Source organism: Rhodotorula toruloides (assembly GCF_000320785.1).
Source record: "Rhodotorula toruloides NP11 unplaced genomic scaffold Scaffold11, whole genome shotgun sequence".
In the NCBI taxonomy this organism is placed as follows: Eukaryota; Fungi; Basidiomycota; class Microbotryomycetes; order Sporidiobolales; family Sporidiobolaceae; genus Rhodotorula; species Rhodotorula toruloides.
Genome location: NW_015622971.1, coordinates 531,984 through 550,835, shown reverse-complemented (window position 1 = coordinate 550,835; position 18,852 = coordinate 531,984). Strand labels below are relative to the sequence as shown.

At 61.5% G+C, this 18,852-nt stretch overlaps 9 protein-coding genes across 9 annotated transcripts; 6 read left to right on the top strand and 3 right to left on the bottom strand.

Annotated features, from left to right (window-relative positions):
* Positions 1 to 77: 77 nt before the first annotated feature.
* RHTO_01083 (serine-tRNA ligase) lies at positions 78 to 1,757 on the top strand (the record flags this gene model as incomplete). Its single annotated transcript, XM_016414767.1, has 3 exons — positions 78 to 1,162; positions 1,236 to 1,329; positions 1,395 to 1,757. The coding sequence occupies 3 exons, from the start codon at positions 78 to 80 to the stop codon at positions 1,755 to 1,757; spliced, it is 1,542 nt and encodes a 513-aa protein (XP_016273448.1).
* Positions 1,758 to 2,427: 670 nt separating this feature from the next.
* RHTO_01082 (transcription factor) lies at positions 2,428 to 3,910 on the top strand (the record flags this gene model as incomplete). Its single annotated transcript, XM_016414766.1, has 2 exons — positions 2,428 to 2,899; positions 2,964 to 3,910. The coding sequence occupies 2 exons, from the start codon at positions 2,428 to 2,430 to the stop codon at positions 3,908 to 3,910; spliced, it is 1,419 nt and encodes a 472-aa protein (XP_016273447.1).
* Positions 3,911 to 4,200: 290 nt separating this feature from the next.
* Positions 4,201 to 4,872, bottom strand: RHTO_01081 (uncharacterized protein; the record flags this gene model as incomplete). Its single annotated transcript, XM_016414765.1, has 2 exons — positions 4,201 to 4,249; positions 4,319 to 4,872. 2 exons carry the CDS (start codon positions 4,870 to 4,872, stop codon positions 4,201 to 4,203), a joined length of 603 nt encoding a protein of 200 aa, XP_016273446.1.
* Positions 4,873 to 5,105: 233 nt separating this feature from the next.
* Positions 5,106 to 5,560, top strand: RHTO_01080 (uncharacterized protein; the record flags this gene model as incomplete). Its single annotated transcript, XM_016414764.1, has 4 exons — positions 5,106 to 5,210; positions 5,275 to 5,345; positions 5,418 to 5,460; positions 5,516 to 5,560. 4 exons carry the CDS (start codon positions 5,106 to 5,108, stop codon positions 5,558 to 5,560), a joined length of 264 nt encoding a protein of 87 aa, XP_016273445.1.
* A 332-nt stretch (positions 5,561 to 5,892) lies between these two features.
* Positions 5,893 to 8,787, bottom strand: RHTO_01079 (amino acid transmembrane transporter; the record flags this gene model as incomplete). The annotated part of the gene is made up of 18 exons (XM_016414763.1): positions 5,893 to 6,000; positions 6,085 to 6,243; positions 6,308 to 6,505; positions 6,569 to 6,787; positions 6,850 to 6,898; positions 6,963 to 7,061; positions 7,124 to 7,214; positions 7,276 to 7,407; positions 7,470 to 7,524; positions 7,588 to 7,760; positions 7,823 to 7,935; positions 8,039 to 8,105; positions 8,164 to 8,172; positions 8,228 to 8,253; positions 8,314 to 8,336; positions 8,399 to 8,426; positions 8,480 to 8,539; positions 8,597 to 8,787. The coding sequence occupies 18 exons, from the start codon at positions 8,785 to 8,787 to the stop codon at positions 5,893 to 5,895; spliced, it is 1,800 nt and encodes a 599-aa protein (XP_016273444.1).
* Positions 8,788 to 10,535: 1,748 nt separating this feature from the next.
* On the top strand, positions 10,536 to 11,766 carry RHTO_01078 (COX1 assembly protein, Shy1; the record flags this gene model as incomplete). Its single annotated transcript, XM_016414762.1, has 6 exons — positions 10,536 to 10,649; positions 10,718 to 10,950; positions 11,005 to 11,224; positions 11,290 to 11,452; positions 11,509 to 11,614; positions 11,673 to 11,766. 6 exons carry the CDS (start codon positions 10,536 to 10,538, stop codon positions 11,764 to 11,766), a joined length of 930 nt encoding a protein of 309 aa, XP_016273443.1.
* Positions 11,767 to 11,971: 205 nt separating this feature from the next.
* RHTO_01077 (ACE1 transcription factor) lies at positions 11,972 to 13,625 on the bottom strand (the record flags this gene model as incomplete). Its single annotated transcript, XM_016414761.1, has 5 exons — positions 11,972 to 12,396; positions 12,568 to 13,131; positions 13,198 to 13,296; positions 13,365 to 13,463; positions 13,523 to 13,625. 5 exons carry the CDS (start codon positions 13,623 to 13,625, stop codon positions 11,972 to 11,974), a joined length of 1,290 nt encoding a protein of 429 aa, XP_016273442.1.
* Positions 13,626 to 13,956: 331 nt separating this feature from the next.
* Positions 13,957 to 16,764, top strand: RHTO_01076 (prolyl oligopeptidase; the record flags this gene model as incomplete). The annotated part of the gene is made up of 10 exons (XM_016414760.1): positions 13,957 to 14,224; positions 14,284 to 14,348; positions 14,417 to 14,500; positions 14,558 to 14,994; positions 15,053 to 15,721; positions 15,779 to 15,859; positions 15,926 to 16,306; positions 16,360 to 16,555; positions 16,619 to 16,656; positions 16,722 to 16,764. 10 exons carry the CDS (start codon positions 13,957 to 13,959, stop codon positions 16,762 to 16,764), a joined length of 2,262 nt encoding a protein of 753 aa, XP_016273441.1.
* Positions 16,765 to 17,034: 270 nt separating this feature from the next.
* Positions 17,035 to 18,793, top strand: RHTO_01075 (zinc finger, C3HC4 RING-type protein; the record flags this gene model as incomplete). Its single annotated transcript, XM_016414759.1, has 7 exons — positions 17,035 to 17,254; positions 17,364 to 17,525; positions 17,584 to 17,903; positions 17,961 to 18,055; positions 18,112 to 18,380; positions 18,437 to 18,559; positions 18,663 to 18,793. The coding sequence occupies 7 exons, from the start codon at positions 17,035 to 17,037 to the stop codon at positions 18,791 to 18,793; spliced, it is 1,320 nt and encodes a 439-aa protein (XP_016273440.1).
* Positions 18,794 to 18,852: the final 59 nt, after the last annotated feature.

Below are 18,852 nucleotides of genomic sequence, written 5' to 3'. Positions count from 1 at the left end.
TTCGCTCGCTCTCTTCGGCTCCTTCCGTACGCTCGCTTGGGCTGTGAAGCCAGAATAGACCGCCAGAGCTCGCTGAGATGCTCTCACGAAGCTTGCGGGCAAGCTCGCGCCGCCTCCCACTCGCCAGCCGACCCGCACCGTCCCTCCGCACCGCCTCGACATCCTCCGCTCACGCTTCCTCCCTCCCCGCGCCCGTAATCGACCTCTCCGCCGTCCTAGACTCTCCAGAACTCGTCAAGCGCAACCTCGTCGAACGCAAATTCCCCCTCGACCCCGCCAAAATCGACGAATTGAGGACTCTCGCTTCTCGACTTGCGGAAACGAAGAAGGAGGTTGAGCGGTTACGTGCGCAGCGGAATACGCTGGCGGCGCAGATGAAGGGTGATCCGGAAGCGCGGGAGAAGGGGAAGGAAGTGAAGCGGGAATTGCAGGCTGTCGAGCCGAGGGTTGCGGAGTTGGCGCACGAGATGCAGGAGATTGCGCTCCAGCTGCCGAATATGTCGCATCCGGACGTCCCCGTTGGCGCGGAGGACCAGGCGCGGATAGTCAAGCTTCTGGGACCGGACTTGGGCGCGGGCGAACCTCGAGCAGAACCTGAACGCGACCACCTCACCCTCTCGTCGCCCTCGAACCTCGCATGGACCGACTTTGCCGCCTCGGCCTTCACGACCGGATCCTCTTGGCCTCTCTTGACAAACGAAGCAGCGTTGCTCGAACTGGCCTTGACAAACTACGCCATGTCGGTCGCGCTCTCGCACGGCTTCAAACCCGTCTTGACGCCCGACGTCGTGCGGTCCGAAGTTTCGGCAAGGTGCGGCTTCCGACCACGCGACGACGAAGCACAACAGACGTACTTCCTCTCGGACGGAACCGAGACTTCGGCGCTCTGTCTCGCCGGAACAGCAGAGATTCCCCTCGTCGGCATGTCGGGCTCGCAGACGTTCCTCGAGCAGGAACTGCCGAGGAAACATGTCGCGATTGGAAGGGCGTTCCGGGCGGAGGCGGGCGCGAGAGGCGCGGATAGTAGGGGACTGTACAGGGTGCATCAGTTCAGTAAGGTCGAGATGGTGGTTGTGTGCGCGGAGGAGGAGAGCGATGCGTTGTTGGAGGAGTTGCGAGCGGTCCAGGAGGAGATCTTGAGTGGACTCGGGCTGTCGTTGAGGTGTGTACCCGATCCTCGTTGTCTTTCTCTCTCCCTCGAGGCTGACCGCTTCTCGCTTTCTACCGTTGCGCAGGGTCCTCGACATGCCTACACAAGAGCTCGGAGCGTCGGCGCATCGCAAGTACGACATCGAGGCGTGGATGCCCGGGCGAGGGAAATGGGGAGAGGTGCGTCTCACCAGTTCTTCTCTTCCGCCGGTCCTCTGGTCCTCATTCTCGCACGCATGATGCAGCTCTCCTCGGCGTCGAATTGCACCGACTACCAATCTCGACGACTCGGGATCCGCTACCGGCCAGCATCGCGCAAGCACTTCCACCCTGACTCTCCCTCTCCCTCTTCCTCCTCTGCCTCTCTCGCCCACTCTCCCCCCTCTTCAGGTCGCAAGCTCGCCTACGCGCACACCCTGAACGGCACAGCAGCAGCGATCCCTCGCCTTATCGTCGCGCTGCTCGAGAACGGCGCGGTGTTCGAGGCGGACGGGAAGAAGGTTGCGCGGGTGCGGTTGCCTGCGGTGTTGAGGCCGTTCTGGCTGGGCAAGGGGACGGATGAGAGGATCGAGTGGGTGCCGGAGGGCGAGGCGTTGCGGGTGCGGTAACTGAGTGGAATTGAGTCCGTCGTCCGTCGCTGTCGCCGCGAGACGGGCGGACGCTCCGGCGAGGGACGCGTTCACTTTTCGTAGGACAACGCGTTGCTGCGCGGCTGACTGAAGCTGAGACCCTTTCTGCGCTTGCCCGGGAGAGAAGGCGTCGCTGGCCTGACTCGACAGCGGAGCCGAACTGAGCCCGCGAGGCGAGTTTGCTGCTTTCCTCCTCGCAACCACCTTCCCTTCGACCAAACTCGCCAGCTGGTTACACGAAACCAGCTCCACCGACAGATCGCACACAGCGCCTGACACCCACCCCCTCTCACCACCCTCCAACTCGAGCGACCCCCTTCCCGCGCGGTCCTCCCCCCTCGTCCCTCTCCCTCCCTTCCCTCGTCGGATCCACTGCTCTCCTCGGCCGTGCATCCAACGCCAGCCCTCCAGCTCACCCTTCCAACCGCACCCATTCCCGCCTCAAACGAGTGCGTCCATCCCCCATTGACTCCTCTCTCTCTCGCAACCACGCGGTGTCCCGGCCGAGCGAGAGCAGCCCCACTTTCTCGACTTGTCACTCACACGCGTCGTTGACATTGCACGCAGCCTCCTCGTCTCCAACAGCCAACATGTCGTCCATCCACAACACCCAGACCCAGACCATCTCCACCGCGAAGGTCTTCACCTCATGCTCGACCCAGTCGGATTTCGCCAAGGCCAGGAAACTCAGCCGCCTCACCCAGGCTGGCTCGAGCCTGGCCGTCTGAGCACCCACACGCTCAATGACCATGCTCTGATTGACGTCGCCGCACCTGCTACCGGTGACGCATCCACCTTCAACGACAAAAACGACTCGACTGCCTCTACTTCGGACTCGGACCTGATGCGCCTCCTCGGCGAGTTCACGTCCGGCCCGGGCGCACTCACGCCCGCGTTGTCTCCGTCCGTACAAAGCTTCGATACTCCCGGCCTCTCGTCTCCTTCGCTCTCGGTTCCCGTTCACGACCCGTCCGTCCTCTCCACCGGCAACGCCTTTGTCTCGGCGTCCGCCCTCGGCTTGGACGCCCTTGCGCCGGTCTCTTCTGTACACTCGCATGAGGAGCACGTCAAGCCCCAGCTGTCGAACTTGTTTGCTCAAGCGAGCAAGCCCTTCGATGCTGGTCAGTTCCCTCTCCTTTCGAGGCGAACTCTCCAGCACGTCCTGACCCACTCCCGACGTCGCAGGCGACATGTCTCTTCCGTTCGACCTCGATTTTACCAAGTTCTCCGGCTTTGACGTTGTCACGGCCTTCCCGGTCCTCGACGTCTCGCCTCAACTCCTCGGTCCTTCGATCAAGACCGACGGCGCACCCAGCGTCGTCGACCCACTCGTCTTCGACTCGTCTCTCGACTCGCCCCTCGGTCTTTCGGGCTCCCTGTCGACCGAGACGAGCCCGCTCTCCGACTTGCTCGCCTCGCCGCTCTTCAGCGTCGGTCCCGACTCGGCCGTCCCCTCTGCGACGATCAGCGAGCTCCCGCTCCCTCACGTCGCGCACGGCACGCCCTTGTTCGGCTCGGCCTCGTCAGCGCCGTTGCCGACTCCGTCTCTCGCGGCGCCGTCGTCCACACTCGCTTGGTTCCCTCCCCTCCCGTCTGGTCCCTCTTCCGCCGTTCCGTCTCCTACGATCCTCCGTCCTCTTCCCGTCGCCCCTTCCGCCCCTCACCCCTCGCCCTCGATGACTCCCTGGACCCCCGCCCTCTCCTACCTCGACTCGGACTCGGCCCCCTCCTCTTCCACCTCAAAGCCCAAACGCGCACCAACCGGTTTCCGCCAATCGTCCGCCCCGCTCCTCCCACTCGACGCGCCCATCCAGCCTCGAAACTCCGTCATCCCCTCCTCGACTTCTCGGAAGCGCAAGACCGCCGCAGCTGAGAAAGCGCTTGCCAAGCGCGGTCGGACTGCCGAGTCGGTTGCTCCCGAACCTGCTGCTGCCCCAACGGGTGAGGGCGAGGAGTTGCCGGAGGACATTGTCGCTGCTGTCGAGCGCAAGAGGTTGCAGAACACGCTTAGCGCGCGCAAGAGCCGCGCGAGGAAGCAGGCTAGGTTGCAGGAGCTCGAGCAGGAGAATGAGGCGCTGAAGGCGAAGGTCGCGCAGTTGGAACAGGCGTTGGGGTTGGCGATGTCGGCGTGAGGGTGTAGCAAGCTGGGCGTCGGTTGTTTGTAAGGGCGGTTGCTCGGACTTTGTGTGCAAAAGAAGCTTTGTTTGCACTTCTACGTCGTCGTAGACCGAACGAGCGAAACGAGCGAGCGGAAGACAGCGAGGAGCAGGACTTCGGGAGAGACGAGCGAGCGAGCGGGCATGAGGCGGTCCGTCAGTAGTTCCAGCAGTCGCTCACAACGAACAGATCGGTGCAGCAATGACCGGGAGGAAACGAATGTCGTCGTCGCAGGCGAGAACAAGGAAGTCTGCGCCATTGAAAGCTACCACGGCGATTCGCGGCTGTTTCGCGGGGCTTCGTAGGTCCGGCGCCTGCGAAGCGATCCAGTCAGTACGTCGAGTGAAGGAAAAGGACGAAGCGGCACTCACCCGCCTCAGTACTCGTCCTCGTCGAGAACCTCGCTCGTCGAGTTGCGCTTCTTGGTCCGTACATTCTCCGGCATAGGCGCAACATAGTACGCTCCCTCCGTCCGCGACGCAAGCTTCAACAGCGCTTGCCCGCCGACCTCGTCTTCGTCCTTCGCCAGTCGAGGCAAGTCAAAGTCGACCGGTTCAGGCTCCGCCCTCACCCTCGCATCGACCATCTCGCCCGCTTCGAGCCCGAGCGCACTCGTATCGACGTCTCGTACAGCCTGCACGACAGCAACGAGCTCGTCGAGCGCTTCGAGCTGCTTCCATCCTTCTTCCGTCGTTGGAGGCTGCAGAGCCGCGAGTTTGTGCAGCTTGAGGAGGGTTTCGCGCGGGAGGGAAGGCGAGTCGGCGGGAAGGTAGTCTGAGAGTGAGTAGGTCGGCTCGAGGGGGATGCAGAGGTCGTCGACGGGGACGGGGCCGGGAGGTGCGGGTCGAACGGGAGGTCGAGGAGGAGAAGGAGTTGCGGAGTACGACGCGCGGCCAAGGATGCGCCATGGGAGATTTTGTCGTGCGATTCGGAGCATCTGTGACCTGGTCAGGCAGCTCTTGGGCGAGTTCGAGAGTGTCGTCGGAGGCCAACTGGCGATGAGGGATTCGAGCGGGTCTTGAGCAGTGACAACACCCCTTGAACCGCTTGACAGGGCTTGCTAGCATCTAGACGAGACTCAACTCAAACACCGCAACGAGCCGCTAGGGATCAACCGCAGCTTCTTCCACCCTCCCTCTCCTCCCCACTCCAACCTCATCACCTCGGAAGATGTCACGGCCGCTCGTCAGCACCAATCTCGCCACCTGCTGCTCAGTCCTGTCCCTGTTCGGCTTCTTGATCCTCGGCGCAATCGGGACGGCGTTCAACGCGGGTGTGAGTGCTTCTCCTCGACCAGTGACGCAGGAACCCCTCGTTGACGACGGTCTCGCACGCAAAGGTTGAGGTTTTGCTACGATCGGAAGAGTCGCCAGAGGATGGACATGCAGTCGCAGTGAACTGCTGGTTCGCGTGAGTTGGCACTCGTTCTCCTCGCACCCTCACCCTGCCTCAACCGCTGACTTGCTCCTCCTCTCTGCGCAGATCGCTCGTCTACCTCGCCTTCGCGATCTTCTGCACGTGTCAGGTATGCAGGCGGCAGCAAGTCGGAGTGCTGCGCAGGCTGACGTCTTCCTCCGCAGATTGGTGCGAACCGACGATACCAGCGTGGAGCGGTGCGGTTGTAGGGGGAGCCGGGGTGGGCGGCTGTACATGCTGTAACGACTATCCTTTTCGCTACGTCGCGAACGTGCCGGGGCGCCTCTTCGGCTGTCGAAATTCTGTGCTTCTCCCTCCTCCTGCTCGTAGCCGAGTTCTCTCCCTCGGGCTCACATCCGTCGCGCGCTTTGAACGCTGCCACAGCGCTGCAGAATGCACGACGCGAGGCGTCCGGCACTGGTCTCTCTCAGCTCGCTTGCTGCTGCGCTGGACGATGATCAAAACAAAGAACCTTTTGCACTTCGCACACGAAGACAGGCGAACCGTTAGGGAAGGGAAACAGACAAGAAGGGAGCGAGCACTAGTTCGTGAAGAGGATGCGATAGACACGAATGTAGAAGGGGGCGGCCTTCCTCTCCGCGCGGTAGGCATTCATCTCCTCGGCAGTGAACCAGGTCTTGCGGCCGGTCTGTGCGGACGGAAGAAGGGGGTCAGCATGAGGTAGGGCCGTTCGGGGGAAGAGGCAGACGAGAGGAGGAGTGCGGAAACGTACGTCGACGTCGATCTCGTGGACCTTTCTCGGCAGGGTGCGGTTCTTGATGTACGCGCATAGCCAGAAGAAGAGGAGAATGGGCGCAGCGAGCCACACGAGGAAAAAGTCCTGGGCAGCTTGCTGAGCGGAATCAGCGCGACCTCCGAGCGGCCAGATAGCCTGAATGGACAAAGCTAATCAGCGGGTCTCGCGCGGGCGCGAACTCGGCAAAGGAGAGACGCACGATGTAGAACTGAGCGATGAGGACGAGCACGACGAGCGAAAGGCCGAGCCACGAGCCCCAGACGCCGCCCATCGCCTTGAAGGGAAGCTCGTCGATGCTGTGGCCGTTGTAGTTCCACGCGGCGCGGAAGCGGATGTGGCAGAGGCAGATTGAACCCCAGGTGAAGAGTGTGGAGAGGCCGGAAAGGGCGAGGAGCCACTGCGTAGACGCAGACGTAAGATTAGCGGACAACCTCGCGCTGAGGTAGGTGGAAAGCCTCACGTTGAAGACCGTGTCTCCGGCGGTAACGACGTTGACATAGGCGATAGGGCCGAAGAGGAGGACGGCGATAACGGAAAAGAGGGGTCGACCCGACTTGTCGACGTAGGCGAAGACCTTCGGGGCGTAGCCGGTCTCCGCGAGCGCGGTCAAGACACGCGATCCGGCGTAGACGCAGGACAATCCGATGGAGAGCACCGAAATGCAGATCGTGATGTTGATCTGCCGGCGGTCGAGCGTCAGCCGCGATAGAGAAGTGGAAGAGAGGTGGACAGCAAGCTCACGAGGTGGTCGAGGCCATTCAAGCCGGCGCGCGTCGCCATGATGACGAACCTGTAGAGCAGGCGACAGCAAATGAGCAAAAGCGAGCGGTCGCGAGAAAGGCGAGCAGACGCACGGAGAAGTACCGGCGCCAGATCCTCCGCCCAGAAGCCGCTCGTCGTTGTAAGGAAGGTTGAGACCGATGATGAGCAGCGAAGAGACATAGATAAGGGTACTGCAAGTCGAGGATTCAGCAGATGTCGACGGGAAGACGTGAGGAAGGCCGGCCGAGCTTACATGCGCCAGAAGGTTCCCTTGACGGCGGTTGGCAGCGTCTTGCGCGGGTTTGGCGTCTCGGTCGCAGCGAGACCCACGAGTTCGGTGCCAGCTGCTCGCAGCGATCATCAGCAATGCAGGCCGGAACGAGAGACGGGGAAATGAGGGCGCACCGAATGAGAAAGCGGCAGTCACGAAGACCGCACAGATGCCCTTGAACCCGTTGGCGAGCGCACCTGGCTCACGCCAGTAACGGCCGCCAACATAATCGCTGTAGGTACCGCTGCCGCCTCCGCAGTTGAGGACTGTCGGAAGCGCAAGGTCAGTCAGCTAGCGGGATTGAAGCGTCCGAGCAAACCGCACTTACCGATGCCAATGATGATGAAGATGACGACAACGGCGAGCTTAAGGCAGGACGACCACTGGAAACGGCAAGCAGCGTTAGCGACGTAGAGGTGAAGAAGACGAAAAGCGGAGGGACTCACGAATTCTTCCTCCGCATAGCCAAGCGTTCCGAAGATATTTACAATGATGATGGCAACCCAGAACACCGTGATCCAAGCCGCAATCGGCACGTCCGCCGCGGCCGGCCAGTACTGTACCGTGATTCCTGCGGCGGTGATTTCGAGCGGAAGGACGACCGCCCACTGGGCGAAATCTGCGCGAAGATACATCGTGAGCTCCTCGTGAATCTCCTACTCTGCAGGGGAAGCGGCGTACAGTTCCAGCCGAGGGCCATTCCGAAGCCAGGGTCGAGAAATCGAACGGCAAGGTTGATAAAACTGCCTGAGCATGGGAAGAGTATGCACATTTCGCCGAGCGCTTGGGTCACGCTGCACGGTTCAGGGCGTAGAGGCAGCGCGAGGGGAGGCAGGAGGGGAGGAGGAGGTGAAGTTGGCGTCAGCTTCGTCGACGGCGACGCACGGAGCGACTCACTTGATCAGCATGACACCTATGATGCACCACGCCAGCAGAATACCGAGCGGACCTCCATTGCGGAGAGCTGGAAGGCGAGCGATGGGTCAGAACCGGCGAGGGGGTTTCGAGCCGCAAAGGCTCACCTTGACCGCCTGCGAAGGTATAGAGTCAGTGAATACTCTGCTAAAGACGAGCAGCCGTACGTACTACCGATGAAGAGACCGGTGCCGATGCTGAGGATGGAACGGAGGAGGTCAGTCGTCGGTGCGGCTCAAGGCGTCTGCGGAACGCACGATCCGCCGACGGCAATCATTTGCTGTCGAGTAAAGCAGGGTCAGTCATGTAGGAGGGGCACAGGCAAGCAGAGGCACGACGAACCAAGTGCCGGGGTTTCATCTTCTGCTGACTGTGGGAGGGGGAGGTGAGCGAGCGCCTCGTTGATTGAGCGACTGAACGCACAGCATCGGGTTTTCGTTCGCCTTGAGCGGGTCGACATTCTCGCCGTGAATGTGGTGTCCTCTGCCGACGTTAGGAAGGTCAGCAAAAGGTCGGAGACGAAGGAGGACGACGGCTCACCCAGTGGCGCCCGGCGCGCGCTTGAAACTCTCCCAGTTGACACCGAGCCTCGTCGCGAGACTCTCCTTCGACGGGTCGTAGAACTCGGGGGTTGTTCCGGCGCGCTCGACGTCGGTCGCCGTCTGGGTCGTGACGAAGCCTCCCTCGTCCTTCGACGACGAGGACGACTTCTCCAAGTCGTGCAGCGCCATGGTAGCGTCGATTCAAGCGTAAGCGTGTGAAAAAGCGGAGCTGGAAACGAGAAGGAGAAGGGGGGGGGAGGCTGAGTGAAGAGGTGCGGTGGCTGTTGACGATTCGAGGGCGGGGCAAACGAAGGCACAGGGTTCCAGCATTCGATAAAAGGCATCCGCATTTTAGCGCGCGGTTCGTTTGGCTGGGCGGAAGAACGCCAAGAAGAAGATGCCGGCGACGAGTCGGTTGGGGGGTTCTTGCCTCTCGAGGATGAGGAAGCGAGCTCGCAACGAAAGGCAGCGACTGTTTTTGCCCGACTGAACAGCTTCGACAAGTGTCGTCAACGGCACTCTTCGCGTCCTCGAGCGGGACGCAGCGGACCTCATCACCCGAAGGCGGGTCTCGAGGTCGCCGTATCGCAAGCAAAGGCTGAGAGGTTGGTCGCGGGGGATTGCTCGTCCCTTGCTGGCATGCCGTCAGGCTGTGAAAGAGTATCGGGGCGGGGCCCGAAGACGAGCGCCCAGCGAGGAGGACGAGGAAAGGGGCGGGTCCTTGGCGCGCCGTCCCGGAGGCGCAGCCCAGGAGAAAAGATAGCCTCAGGCGTGTAGCGGCACACCGTGCTGATCTTGCAGCTCGCGTGACAATCGGGCTGGGTGTGACGGACGACGAGGAAGAGACGGTTTACAACAGGGGTGACTCTCGACTTTCGAGTCCATCTCTTGCACAAGAGTGTTTCCCGTAGCAAACCTGGACATTCGTTCCACCCAGGTTCGTCAGGGTCCTCGCAGAAATGCCAGCAGGGCGGAGGGCCTGCCGGCGGTCGACCAGAGACCTCCCACTTCTCCCTACGCGAGCGAACGCCCGATTCCACCCGTTGCGATATAGAGGTCGACGCTGCCCCGCCCGCAGACGATCTCCCGTAGAGCAGCGCAATGTGGGCGCTTGCGAGATGTCCGTCGTTGCCGGGGTCGCATCCGAATGAGAGGGCCGACACATTTCCTCCATGGCAGAATGCGTCCCAGGAATTCCATAGCTTGATGTGAAGAAGCTGCTGTTCCGCGGAGCCAGGCTAGACCGCCAGCAGCTGTAACGGAGCACGCAGCGGCGTGAGAAAGCCAATTTGCGAGAAAGAGGATCTCGGCTTCGAGTAGTCCTTTGAAAAGCAATTGCAGCACCGCGGTGGAAAGGGTTTGCGCAGCTAACCCTAGGCGGCGGGAGCAGGGTTAGAGCGGGAACTCAGCCCAGGGTTGGCGCCGCACTTCGGAAGAGCAGGTCAAGGGCCAGCGGAAGCGTCAGTCGGCGGCCAGTGTGGGGCAGTAGATGACTGAGGTGACACTGGGCCAAGATCAAGACGTGTCTAGCGTCTTAAGCGAGCGTTTCTGACACACGAAGGGGGGGAAGGAGCTGGAGCGGGGCCTGCGCGTCCAGGTGACAGCTAGGCCGGCGGGACGGGCGAGGACGGAAATTGGACGCACAATGCATCCTTTTCAGCCGTCCGCCGCTTCAAATCCCCGAGGATCACTCCTTCCACCACCTCGACTGATGAAAATCGTCAAGTAGTGAAGCAGGCATCGCTGAGGCGTGGCGCGGCGCACGCGAAGCAGTAGACTCCTTTCAGCAGCGGCAGAGGCAAGCAGAAGTGCTCAGGCGGGACACAGCTGGGTAGCGAGGTCACGGTCGTCTTCCAACCTTCTCGGCGACGCTTCAGCTCCCGCCACAACAGCTCACTTGCTCGAGCACTGCTTGCGAGCGTCGCGCAGCTTCACAGATGTTTCGGACAGCTCTCGGCGCCGGCTTGCGGTCAGCCCCGCAAGCGCGCGCTCCTGCTCCTCCTTCACCTTTCCCCTCCGCATTCGCACGATCGACACCTCGCAGCGCTCGTGTGAGTCCTGTCTGAGCTTTTTCTTACGGGACTTGAAGGGCTGACAATGGGCGGTATCGATTTGGCAGCTCCCCTCTCCCGTCTTCACCTCCGTCCGCCATGCCTCCACGACCTCTTTCTCGCAAAGCGCCCGCGACAAGCTGCGCGCCCGCCCCTTCCTCCTCCTCGTCGGCTTGATGCCGGTCTTTACCTTCGGCCTTGGCGTATGGCAGATCAAACGGTTGAATTGGAAGGTCGACCTGATCCACCAGCTCGACGACAAGCTTCACCAGCCACCCGTCAGGCTGCCTGCCCGCATCGAGTGCGTCGTGCACGGTGACAGTTCTATGAGGCGAAGCTGACGTCTGCTCTACAGCACCGCTGCCATCCCTGAATTCGCCTGGCGGAAAGTCTTCGTGACGGGAACTCTCGACCACGAACACTCGATCGAGCTGGGTCCGAAGACGCGAGATGGACAGCTTGGATACCACGTCGTGACGCCGCTGGTGCGAGGGGAAGGGCAGGACACGATTTTGGTGAACCGAGGATTCGTCAAGCGCGAGTTCAAGGAGGCGAAGGACCGACTAGCTAGTGTCGTACGTCGTTGTTTTCCGTTCGCCAGTCCTTTCTTCGTGTCTACTGACGACCGCGCTTGTTGCAGACCAACGAGCCCGTCGCACTTGTCGGCATGCTGCGAGACCAGGAGGCGCCCAACTCGTTCACGCCCGTCAACCAGCCCGAGAAGGACCAGTGGGTCTTCGCCAACATCGCCGAGATGGCGCGGTGTACTGGCGCCGAGCCGGTGCTGGTGGACCAAATCTACGGTGCGCCCCTAAACCTCGCATCTTGCAGCTTCTTGCTGACGCGCTCGCTGTTACAGAGGATCATCCTGGCAAGGTCGAGCTGCTTCTGCGAGAAGGCATCCCCGTCGGTCGGTCAGCGTCAATCGAGCTGCGCAACATGCACGCCACCTACGCCGCAACCTGGTTCGTCTCGATCCTCTCCCTACGGCCGAAGACCTCGCTGATTCTTCATCCTCTACAGGTTCTCCCTCTCGCTCGCTACCGCCTTCATGTTCTGGCGCCTGATGCGGCGACCAAGCGTGTTGACGACAGCGCAGTATCGCGGAGTCAAGTAGAGCTGTGCGAACGGAGGAGCTGTAAACTACGCATCGCCACTTTCGCCCCCCACGCTCCCATAGTCGCATGTCGCTCACGAATGAGGAGCTCGGTCGGAAAGGATTGCAGCATGGTATGAAAACAAGAAGAGAAAGCGGGAAGCGTTGTACAAGGTAACTCCGGCTCGGTCGTCCGTCCCTCTTCAAGCATTCCTCGCTCCTCGCCTCAGCCGAAAGCGCCGCTCGCAGCAAGCTTCGCAAGCCTCTCCGCCTCGCCCTCGTCCGCCGCCGACTTCTTACACCCGCACGACGCGTCGCACTGACACCCTCCTTCTTCCTCCTCGCACGCGTCGCCAAGCGGTTCCTCGAGGAACATCGCCGAACAAGCCGTAAGCTGAAGCTTGCCCGGCAGCTGTGCGGACGTAGAGAAGGTGGAGGTATCGTCGAGGAGTGCGGATGGGTCTGTCGGGCCGTTCGAGAGAGCAGCGTCGAGGTCGAGGATGGCGGGCCAGAGTGTGCGAAGGGAAGGGAGAGGGTCGGAGGTTGGAGGTGTAGGCGAGACGAGCGAGGAAAAGTCTGAGTGGTCGGCCCCGAGCGAGAGTGAGGGGAGCTCGAGGCCGGATGTCGCGAAGGTAGGCGGCGCTGGCGTCACTGTACGGGAGCGCTGTTTCGACCCACAGCAGGACCCAGTCTGGGCAGGGCGACTTGCCAACTCGCCGCAGCACGACTTGCCCACCTGACCAGCGCCTGAACAGCAACTCATTTCCCCAACAGCCTTCTCCTTCCCCTTCCCACAGCACACCATCGGCTGCGCAGGCGTACCTTCCAGCCTCGCCCTCTTGCTCTCCTCCATCTCGCAACCCCTCCCAGTCCCGCAGCGACATCCTCCTCCATCTCCGCATCCGCCTTCCGCCGGCCTCTTCCGCGAATACGGGTCATGCACGGCGCATCCGACGCATGCGCATGTTGGGCCGCAGAAGCAGGCGAAGGTTCCGGCTGTGCGGGTTGGGAGGAAGAGCGGGTCGGAGAGGGGCTGGGTTGATGAAGGAGGTGAGGGCGGGAAAGCAGGAGGAGGGAGGTAGGCGTCGGAAGGAGGAGCTTCGGGGATGAGAGGAAGGGTAGGAAGGGTCGAAGTGGACGGCTGGGGAAGCGGGGTGACGACGATGTCGCCGTACGAGTCGAGGGTGGGCGGGACGGGCAGGGTCTCGGTGAAGTAGTCGTCGAGAGAGGATGTCACAGATGCGGAGCAGCATCCACCGCTCGATGAAGCCGCCAGAGCAGCCGCTTCCTCGCCCGGCAGTTTTTTCGGTGCTGGCTTCTTCACGGCGGTGCAGCAAGTGCATACGCCGCCGCGAAGGCAGTCACATGGGTTCAGAAGACGTGTCACTGTGAACATGAGGCATTTCAGGGTCAGTGGGGGTCGATGAGAGCGCTTTCGCGAAAAAGGCGCACCTCCGGAAGGTGCAGTGGCGGTCAAGGGAGCTCCAGAGCTGCTCGAAGCGTTCACAGCGTCAACGAGACCGTTCGGAAGAATCTTCGCCTGCTGTTTCTCTGTTCAAGAAAGCGAAATGAGGGTCAGCGGACGGTTCTCCGGAAGAGGCGAACGAAGCGAGACTGACGTTCCGCCTCCCTGGCCGCACAATCGCAACGTGCGTGGACCGACTTGGTCTTGCGTAACTCCCTGCAATGCGCACACTGGCTCGTCGGCCGGCCTTTCTCTGAGGAGTCGGCGCACAGTCAGCACGAGGGGGTCGTCCAGGAGAGAAAGTGGGCTCACTCTTGATCTCGACGAGCGGGCGGGTCGTATGGGTGCACTTGGAAGATCTGTGCCCCTTGATGCACTGCTGGCAGGCGTACTTGACCCCGTCGATGAGGACCATCCTTCACACCCTCCTCCAGGACTCCGCAAGACTGATGATGCGAAGGAACCGTGTCGAGGAGCGAGGCGGGTCCGATCGGGTGCTCAAGCGGCTGTTGTGAGTTCGGTAGAAGCTTTGATGGGCAAAGATACAGCGATCGCGCAGAGGAAGCGATGCGGACAGGGCCAAAGAGCGAGGAGGCGAAGGTTGGCATCACCGCTGGATGCTTGCGACAGCTTGCAGAAGCAGGACAGCAGCCAGACTGCTCTTCGGATCCACCCTGACTGCTCACGCACTCCACCGTTCCATCCATTCCACCACCTCGTCCCCGCTCCACTTCACCTCCGCCGCAATGTCCTCCTCGCTTCGCACGCCGTGGGACCCGACGAAGACGCCGTACCCGCAGGTGCGCAGGTCCGACACGGTCGAGACGTTCAAGTCGGCCAAGAAGGCCGAGGTTCGCGTCGCAGACCCCTACGACTGGCTTCACGATCCCGACTCTCGCGAGACTCAAGCTTTCGTCAAGTCGCAAGGAGACTTCACGCGGGCATACCTTGACCAGTACAAGGACCGGAAGGTGTTCACCGAGGAGCTCAGGAAGAACTGGAACTACCCGCGATGTGCGTACCTCGCGGTTTCTGCGAGATGGTCTGGCTATGCTAACTGCCTTTCTACACAGTCTCCTGCCCTGCGCTGAAGGGAGACGGCAACTACTACTTCACGTACAACAGCGGACTCCAGCCGGTACATTGAGTCTGCGAAACGACCCTCAAGTTCGTCTTCCTGACCTTCGTTCTCTGCCTCTGCAACAGCAACCTTCGATCTACCGCTTCCCCAAGGGTCAGGAGACTGTGACGCCAAAGGAGGGAGAGGTTGGCGGTGAGCTGTTCTTCGATGTAAGTTGGCAAAGTCAGTCTGGCATCTCCCTTCCTCGCTGACCTCGCCTTTTCCAGCCCAACCTCCTCTCGACCGATGGCTCCGTCTCGCGTGCAACCAGTGCGTTCTCGGACGACGGCAAGTGGTTCGCGTACGCGCTTTCCCGCTCGGGCTCCGACTGGTCGACCATCTACGTTCGCCCGACCTCGTCGCCGCACAACCCGCAGCAGGAAGTCGGCAAGGATGAGGGTCGCCTCGAACACGACGTTATCCGCTTCGTCAAGTTTTCCGGAATCGGCTGGACGAAGGACTCGAAAGGCTTCTTCTACCAGCGCTTCCCTGCGCGCGCCGAGCACGGCGCAGACACGGATGATAAGGCCGGAACGGAGACGGACAAGGATGTCAACGCGCTGTTGTACTACCACAAGATCGGCACGCCGCAGAGCGAGGACGTCCTCGTCTACAAGGACGAGTCCAACCCCGAGTGGATGTTCTCGGCCGGTGGAACCGAAGAGTGCGCTCCTTTCCGCTCGTCCTCCAGTCTGCCGAAGCTGACGTAGATTATTTGTTAGCGGCCGTTACGTCGTCATGACCCAGTCTCGGGACACGGCTCGCTCCAACCTGCTCTGGATCTCCGACTTGCAGGAGGAAGGCAACGAGATCGGCCCGAACATGAAGTGGAAAAAGGTCGTCAACGAGTGGGGCTCGTACTACGCCGACATCACGAACGACGGGTCCAAGTTCTACTTCTACACGAACGCCAACGACTCGCCCAACTACAAGCTCGTTACCTACGACCTCGCCAAGCCGGAGGACGGCTTCAAGGACCTCGTCGCACACGACCCGAAGCTCCCGCTCACATCGGTTCACGTGGCCAACAAGGACGCACTTGTCCTCCTCTACTCGGTCGACGTCAAGGACGAGCTCTACCTGCACTCGCTTGCGACCGGTGAGCGCATCAAGCGCCTCGGTGAAGGCCTGATCGGCTCGATCGACCAGATTGCGGGCAAGCGCGAGCACGACGAAATGTGGTGGTCAATGTCCGGTTTCACGTCGCCTGGAACGGTTTATCGCTACGATTTCACCGACAACGCGGCAAAGGGCAAGAAGGCGGGCGAGCAGCAGGTCTACCGCGAGGCGAGCGTCGAGGGCATCAAGCCGGACGACTTTATCAGCGAGCAGGTCTTCTTCACCTCGAAGGATGGGACGAAGGTGCCGATGTTCGTGACAAGGCCCAAGGAGTGCGTCTGCTCCCTTCTCATTGCTGCTCTCGTGCGCTGACGAGTCCTCGCTCGCAGCGTCGCCAAGGATGGGACGGCTCCCGCGATCTTGTACGGCTACGGCGGGTTCTCCCATGCGATCACGCCGTTCTTCTCGCCGTGAGTTGCGACTCGTTGCGACTCGCATCAAAGAGCGGTTCATCTGCTGACATTCTTTACTCGCAGCTCGCTCATGACGTGGATCAAGCACTACAAGGGCGTCTTGGCGGTCGCCAACATCCGCGGCGGCGAGGAGTACGGCGAGAGCTGGCACATCGCTGGTACGAAGGCGCAGAAGCAGAACGTCTTCGACGACTTCCGCTGGGCTGCGAAGCACCTCATCACCGAGAAGTACGTCGCGCACAACAAGATCGCGATTTCGGGCGGCTCGAACGGCGGTCTCCTCGTCGCTGCGTGCTTGAACCAGGAGCCGAGCCTGTTTGGCGCCGCCATTGCGGACGTCGGCGTGCTGGACATGCTGAGGTTCCAGCGCTTCACGATCGGGCGCGCCTGGACGAGCGACTACGGCAGCTCGGACGATCCCGAAGGCTTCGACTACCTCATTGAGTGCGTGGTCTCCTCCAGCCTCTTGCCAGTAGCTGACTCGGGCCCGCCTCCAGGTACTCGCCTCTCCACAACGTCGACCCCTCAAAGGCGCCGTATCCTCCTACCATGCTCCTCACCGCCGACCACGACGACCGCGTCGTCCCTCTCCACTCCTTCAAGTATGCCGCCGAGTTGCAGTACCGGCTGCCGGACAACCCGAATCCGCTGCTGCTCAGGGTTGACACGAAGTCTGGGCATGGCGCTGGCAAGGTGCGCCCATTCCGCTTTCTTTCCCGGTTCTTACATAGCGCTGACGCCACCTGAAATCCGCAGAGTACGGAGAAGAAGATCGAGGAGGCTGTCGACAAGTAGTGCGTCGAGTTTCTCGTCTTCAAATGGTCTCCATGCTAACTTGCGCTCTTCCTTCTCCTCACAGCGGCTTCGTGGCGCAGTCGATGGGCTTGAAGTGGCACGACTAGACGACGGCAGCTCGTAGACGATCCGCTTGACGTGCGAATGAGTGATACGAACACTCGAAAACGCAGCGCGAGACGGCGAGAGGCGTGTACGACTCCGTTTCCTTTGCGGTCCCTGTCTGTCAGCCGTCTTCGCAGGCTCTTGAAGATGCAGGACTAGGCAGATTGAAGCACTACGACGGTCCAGCCAAACGCTCTTCACCTCGTCTCCTCTTTGACCTTCGCTTCACCGCCACGCACGCTTTGCTCTCGAACGGCTGCGACTGCTGCTAGATGAGCTCAGAGACTGCACCGCTTCCGCCTGAAGCCAGCCACACCGCGCCCGAAGCCTCCGACACCTCACACACCTTCCCTCCCCACCCTCACGACGACTCGGATGTCCCGCCCGTACTGCCTCGCGATGCGCCGCAAGTGACCGTGGTCGGCTTGACGCCGGCGCTGCAGATGAGGCTGAGCCTTCTCAGGCGGCTTTGGCTGGCGAGTGTTGAGATGCGTGCGTTCTGGTTCTCCTCTTCCATCGCTCGGAAGTGGAGGGGCGGTGTCGACAGGCTGGGACGACCGTGCGCGCCTTTCGTTCACACTGACGCTGTTCGAAAACGCAGAGGGCGTGCGGCGACGACGACTCCTGTTCTTCGGGGTCATAGGACTCGCCCAGCTCGTCGCCTGGATCGTTATTCTCGCGATGCACTACCACGACCCCTGCGACAAGCCTCTCGCGCCGTACCTGGTCATGGTAACCGTGCGCATCTTTGTCGCCTTCCCTCGTGCGCGGAATCCGCTGTCTGCCCGATTTCCACGAGTTGACGCCTTGCTTCGCCGCAGTCTCCTTCTACAACGCCGTCACGCCTCGCCTTCCTACCCGCCGCGACAATGACACAACACGAGCGGTGCTCGAAGCGAACCGGCGAATTGGCTCGCCAATTCTCGACCGCCGAGTCCGCTGGGCAGGGGACCTAGTCTCAATCCTCGGCTTGGTTCTCCTCGTCGCGGGCTCCTTCTGGCTGGGCTCCTCGAAGACCTGCCAGATGACGGCGCCGGCGTTGTACAAGTCGGCGGTTGCGGCTCTTATCTTGTCGTGGTTGTGGATGGCGGAGCTCGCCATCTACGTAGTCCTCGCGATTCTGTTCCTCCCGTTCCTCCTCGTGCGTGCGCTCCTCCAGTCGAGGATGATGGAACTTGCTAATCCGTAGCATTCGCAGGTCGGCATGCGCTGGTTCGGACTTGGACAGGCGAAGAACGAGATTGGACCGCTCGGCAAGGCCGACATCGAGAAGCTGCCGCAGCGAATTTTTGTGTGCGTACACTGGAGAGCTCTTAGCAGAGAGATCGCTGACTTCTCAGCTCCGACAGCGGCACTAAGCCGGAACTCACGGACCTCGAAGACGGAACTACTCCCAGCACTTCCTCACAGGCGCAAGCGCCGTCAACCACGCCGTCACCGTCGCGGCGCCCCAGGCAGAAGCAATGGTGGCGTTTGTGGCGCTCGAAGAACTCGTCGACCAGCCAGAAGGTCGCGGGAGGCGACAACCGGCTCGATGGCGACCACGTCTCTTTCCCGCCCGGTGTCGAGGGGATCCTCCTTCCCGAGAGCCAAACTGCCTGTTCCATCTGCCTCTGCGGTCCGTCCTAGCATCTTCACCTTTTGAGCTTTCGCTGACATTCTGCTCTTGCGCAGAGTACGAAGTGCCGCCGTCTCGCTCGGCCGCGGAAGCGTCGGAATGGAAGGTCGAGGAGAACCTCCTGAGGCTCCTGCCGTGCGGCCATGCGCTGCACTCGGAGTGCTTGGGCGAGTGGCTCGGTGTGAGCGGAAGGGTAAGTCTGCCTCTCTCGCTAAGACGTCGGCGCGGTCACCGAGTCCTTGAACAGTTTGTGTGGCTGACAGCTTGCTCGGCATTTCGCAGTGCCCGCTTTGCCAAAGGCCGGTCAACGAGCCAAAGTCGACGAAGGGAAGGAAGGCCGCGCGATCTGCGTCGACGAGTTCCGGAACGCGCGAGACGGCTCCACCAAGCGGAGGGGTTGCAGGTGTAGGTGACGAGCAAGTGTAGCCGGTGCATGGATTTCTGCATGTTGTTGTAGCCTAAACGTCCTCCT